This window comes from Propithecus coquereli, unplaced genomic scaffold (assembly GCF_000956105.1).
Source record: "Propithecus coquereli isolate 6110/MARCELLA unplaced genomic scaffold, Pcoq_1.0 Scaffold213, whole genome shotgun sequence".
Lineage (NCBI taxonomy): Eukaryota > Metazoa > Chordata > Mammalia > Primates > Indriidae > Propithecus > Propithecus coquereli.
The window spans coordinates 1,030,763-1,036,046 of NW_012146412.1; the positions used below are offsets into that span (position 1 = coordinate 1,030,763).

At 38.9% G+C, this 5,284-nt stretch overlaps 1 protein-coding gene across 1 annotated transcript in view; it reads right to left on the reverse strand.

Annotated features, from left to right (window-relative positions):
* UBE2K (ubiquitin-conjugating enzyme E2K) overlaps window positions 1-5,284 on the reverse strand; it is an 87,449-nt gene that overhangs the window by 23,601 nt on the left and 58,564 nt on the right. The window contains exon 4 of the mRNA XM_012644502.1: window positions 3,581-3,663. Coding sequence (XP_012499956.1) covers window positions 3,581-3,663 — 83 coding nt within the window. The remainder of the gene's footprint in view (window positions 1-3,580; window positions 3,664-5,284) is intronic.

Consider the following 5,284-nt stretch of genomic DNA (forward strand, 5'->3'; position numbering starts at 1 on the left):
GCCTTGGCCTCCCAGAGAGCTAGGATTACAGGCGTGAGCCACCGCGCCCGGCCCAGACTGGTCTTGAACTCCTGAACTCAAGGGATCCTCCCATCCCGGCCTCCCAGAGTGCTAGGATTACAGGCGTGAGCCACCTCGCCTGGCCGTCAAGTCTCAAATCAATAAAGCATAGTTAATATGGCTACTTAATTATTCATTCACAAGGATTCAACAGGGCCTTACTATGTAGAATAATCATGTGAATTGTTCATACTGTTGACTGACTTTTATTAAATATCTTCCACCAGATCATCAATAACTAATCCATGTTCATTTAAAACACTGAATGCTACTTGAAGAAAATGGCAGCTTTTTAATTAATTTTTATTATTTTTTTTAAGAGACAGGGTCTCACCACGTTATCAAGGCTAGAGGGCAGTGGCAGTCACAGGCATAATCCCACTACTGATCAGCATGGGAATTTTGACCGGCTCCGTTTCTGATGTGGGCCAGTTCACCCCTCCTTAGGCAACTTGGTGGTCCACTGCGCCTGGGAGGTCACCACATTGACGGCAAACTTAGTGCAGACACCCAACTGGCACAGTGCACCATAGCCCAGAAGTCCTGGGCTCAAGCTATCCTCCTGCCTTAGCCGCCAGAGCAGGGACTACAGGCCTGCGCCATTGTACCAACTATCGTAATTTTTTACTGAAGTATAAACAGAGTAAGACGCTGTATAGCTGGATGAATTTTTACATATGTATATACTCACGTCACCACCACTCTATCAATATATAGAGCATTTCCAGCCTCTCATATCTAGGACTACAGGCATGTGCTACCATGCCTGGCTAATTTTTTAAATTTTTATTTTTATAGAGATGGGGTCTCACTATGTTGCCGAGGCTGGTCTTGAACTGGCCTTAAGCTATTCTCCTGCCTCAGCCTCCCAAAGCGCTGAGATTACATGTGTGAGCCATGGCACCTGGCCTTTACACAAGTTCTTTAAAAGATGAAAACAGGCATTCATTTCTCTTGGATATATTCCTAGGAGTGAAGCTGCTAGGCCATACTGAAGATGTATGTTGAGCTTTGGTAGATATTACTGGTTTTAAGTCATTGAGCTATATATATACTTACTAGCAATGCATGAGGAGTGTATCTTTACAGGTATGCAGTGGTATCTAATTGTGATTTTAATCTGCCTTTCCCTGGTGACTAATCATGCTGAGCATAGTTTATTGGCCATCTAGATATTCTCTAGTGCCTATATGTGTCTCTTGGAAGGACAGTATCATTGAATGAAATTTTTACATGTTGTCATTTTCTTCCCCAGGCAAACAGACACCTTCAGTCAGTGGAAATACATCAGAAAATAGTTTCCATAGGGTAGTTGTGGAGTTAAGAGATAAACCAAATTAAAATAAGTTGTTAAACGTTAATAATGGTAAATCACCACCCCTACATGCATTAATATAAAACACCAAGATTAGGCCAGGTGCAGTGGCTCATGCCTGTAATCATAGCACTCTAGGAGGCCAAGGCGGGAGGATTGCTTGAGGTCAGGAGTTTAAGAACAGCCTGAGCAAGAGCAAGACCCCCATCTCTACTAAAAGTAGAAAAAAAATAAGCCAGGTTTGGTAGTGCACACCTACAGTCCCAGCTACTGGGGAGGCTGAGTAAGAAGGATTGCTTGAGCCCAGGAATTTGAAGTTATTGCAAGCTTGGCTGAAGCCACAGCACTGTAGCCTATGTGACAGAGTAGGACTATCTCAAAAAAACCTAAACAAAACCACCAAGATTAAGCAATTATTTTGTAGCATACTTGCCCCAAATTATTCAATATTTATGCAATTCATTTTCCCTAAGATTACTAGCCTATATTTTCCTCTATGTCAAATTCCAGTTCTGAAGGCTAAACATTTAAACGTGGATATCCACTAAGTGTCAATTATACTTCAGTAAAGCTGGTGGGAGGGAGAGATGACTCCATGAATATCCGATCTCACCTACTTTATCTGATGTGTCTTTGATAGTTTTCAGTATCTTTTTTTTTATTATTTCAATAGATTGAGGGGGTACAAGTGGTTTTTTGTTACATGGATGATTTGTATAGTGGTGAAGTCAGGGCTTTAGTGTACCCAGAGGTTGTACCCCAGAGATAATTTTTTGATCCTTCATCCCCCTACCAACCTCTTCCCTGATATTTTTAAATACTTCAATCGTACAGATATGAAACAAGACTATTCATCTGCCTTAGGAAATGGAATGGTTGATTTAAAAAATGTTTTGGTATAAAAATTCCAGTTCTCTCCCTATATATACACACAATAATCTTTGAACTAGCTATAGGGAGATAATTAGAGGTAATAGTACTGTTGGTTTAACTTTGAGCAACAAGAGAGGTCAGTGGGAAGTTTTAGTCTGCAAGCTTTGTTTTTAAGGTTTCATTCTAGCTGTTGAGAACAGCCTGAGTAGGGCAAAGTCAGAAGCAGGGAGGCAGGCTAATGCAATCATCCAGGCAAGAGGTAATGTGTTTGGACCAGGGTGGTAGTAAAGCCGCTCATAAGATTTTGTAGGTTTCACCAACAGATTTGTAGACAGGGTACAGAGTATCATGATGTGGTTTTTGCCAGAACAAATTCAAGGACACAGGTGCCAGTAACATGGAAAGAGAAGACTATATGAAGATGCTGGTTTTAGGTTAGGAGAGTTATCAGTTCTGTTTTTGAGAAATATTTGAGATGTTCATTACATATTCAAGTACAGATGATAAGCAGGCAGCAGGAGTATGAAGTTCAGGAAGGATAAATCTGTGCATATGAAGCATATAATGGTGAAGTTATGAAGTCAGATGAGGTCACCTAGGAAGTGAGTGTAGATAGAAAGGAGCAGAGATCCAAGAATTATCCCTGAGGCATTCTAAAGCACAAAGATCCAGGCTATCCAGAAAGAACTACTTAAGTTGTCTGGGAATGAGCATAAGACGGGGTCTCGCTCTTGCTCAGGCTGGTTTCGAACTCCTGAGCTCAAACAATGCGCCCGCATCGGCCTCCCAGAGTGCCAGGATTACAGGCGTGAGCCACCGCGCCCAGCCCAGAGTAGGAATCTTAAAACACTATGCTGCTAAGATCAAATCAGACAAACCAAGTGAAAGTACGATAAAGTGCTACTATGCAAATGAACTTATCACCTACAAAGACTCTCCTTGTTGGAAACTGAGAACCTTAACTGCTCAATTAACACAACTTCTAACAATTTTGTTGCTTACATTACATCTAAGTGGGAGATGACTACTTCAATACTTACTTTTTTAAATCTTTCACAAATATCTTTCTGAGATAGCAAAGAATCAAATTTACCAAAATAACAAATGAAATCCAAGACTTTTCTAAATGTAAAGCTAGAATCTGACATTATCTAACAAGTCTCTATTTAAACATAGATTGTGATCTCAATTATAACATATTTTCAATTATATACTTAAAGGATTTTATAAAGTTACTGCCCAAATAAGATAAAGTATAATATATGTTCTGAGGCAATCAGACACTTAACATTCTTATAATCTTGGAGAGAAGGTGAATTCAAAATCTCTTACCATTGATCTTTCAGGATATCCAAACAAATAGCCCCTGTGACGGAACTAATATTAGGATGCCATATTTTAGTGATAAACCGGACCTAGAATATAAAGCACACTTAAGTTTTTAAGTAACAGAAAGGAAACATATATAGTTTACGTAGAACTGCAAGAAAATGAAATCCTCAAATTAAAAAAAAATCCATATTTCTATTACATCAATTTTGCCAACGTGAACAGAAGGCTGTAGAAGGCAAAGCACTCAATAAGCTGAATGTCATCACTGACATAAATTCTTTTTAAACCTTTTAATAAATGCTCCACCTTTAAACAAACCCAACAATTAGTAGGGGCTTACAATTTATCTAGCATAATGCTAGTTGCTTTGAAAACTATAACAAAGACTAAAACCTATTTGGGTAAATAAGGTAGTACATAAAATCAAAATATAGATAGTAAGTGGCACCTTTCTTAGTGTGAGGAAAAGTGCAGAATAGGTTTGAAGAACAAAGTAATAAGCAAAATCAATAAATGGGAAGCACAAGTAGTAACTGGCTGTAATATCAATTTTTCTGTAGAAATTTTTCTCAAATTCTTTTTAAAAAATAATTCAACAAATATTTTAAGATCTATTAATATGTGCCAGGCACTGAAGAGACAATGAAGCTTAGAGTCTAAGAAACTTACCCAAAATCAAATAGCTAGTTAACAGAGCAAAATGCAAACTCACACAATCTGATTCCAGATTCTAAGTCTTTTTTTTTCTTTGAAGACGGTCTTGCTCTGTCACCCAGGCTGGAGTGCAGTAGATGATTTTAGCTCATTGCAACCTTAAACTCCTAGATTCAAGTGATCCTCCCATCTCCCTCAGCCTCCCAAGTAGCTGCCACCACACCTGGCTAATTTTTATTTTTTGTAGAGATGCGGTCCTGCTAGCCTCAAGTGATCCTCCTACCCTGGCCTCCCAAAATGCAGGGATTACAGGCATAAGCTCCTGCACCGGCCAGATTCTAAGTCTTATCATCTCACTATTGGTCTTAGCATGGAAAACTAATAAACCAACAAGTGAAAATGATAACTCTATCAGACCACCATGAAATGAAATCGAGTTCATCAGCTCTTACTCATGAGCTTTTGGAGGACCTTTATTACTATAACTATTATTATTATTATTATTATTAACACGTATGACAGTGACCACCTAAACCCAAATTCTTTAACACCTAATAGATTAATTACCACGTGCCAAGTAATGTTCTAAGCATTTTTTGTAAAGTACTCTTCAATATGTGCTCCAAATTTGAGCTATTTATGAAAAGAAGCTAAATAGTTTCTACTTCTCTCTTCTTGTGATTTCTTGGTATGTCTACACTACCTGTCTCTACTTCTCCAGCTCCTATCCATTCGCTAACTCTTATTCAATCTGAAGAAGCACTTTAAACCACCAATGGCTTCAAAACATCTAAAACTTAAAGGATATTCTCCACTCCTTCATTCTCACTGTGTGATCCTTTTTTATTCTCGAAATAATCTTATTGCTTTCAATGATACCACACTTCTCTGCATCCACAGAACCACCATCCCATTAAAGGAGACTATTCTCCTTTTTTTTTTTTTGAGACAGAATGTTGCTTTGTTGCCCGGGCTAGAGTGAGTGCTGTGGCGTTAGCCTAGCTCATGGCAACCTCAAACTCCTGGGCTCAAGCAATCCTTCTGCCTCAG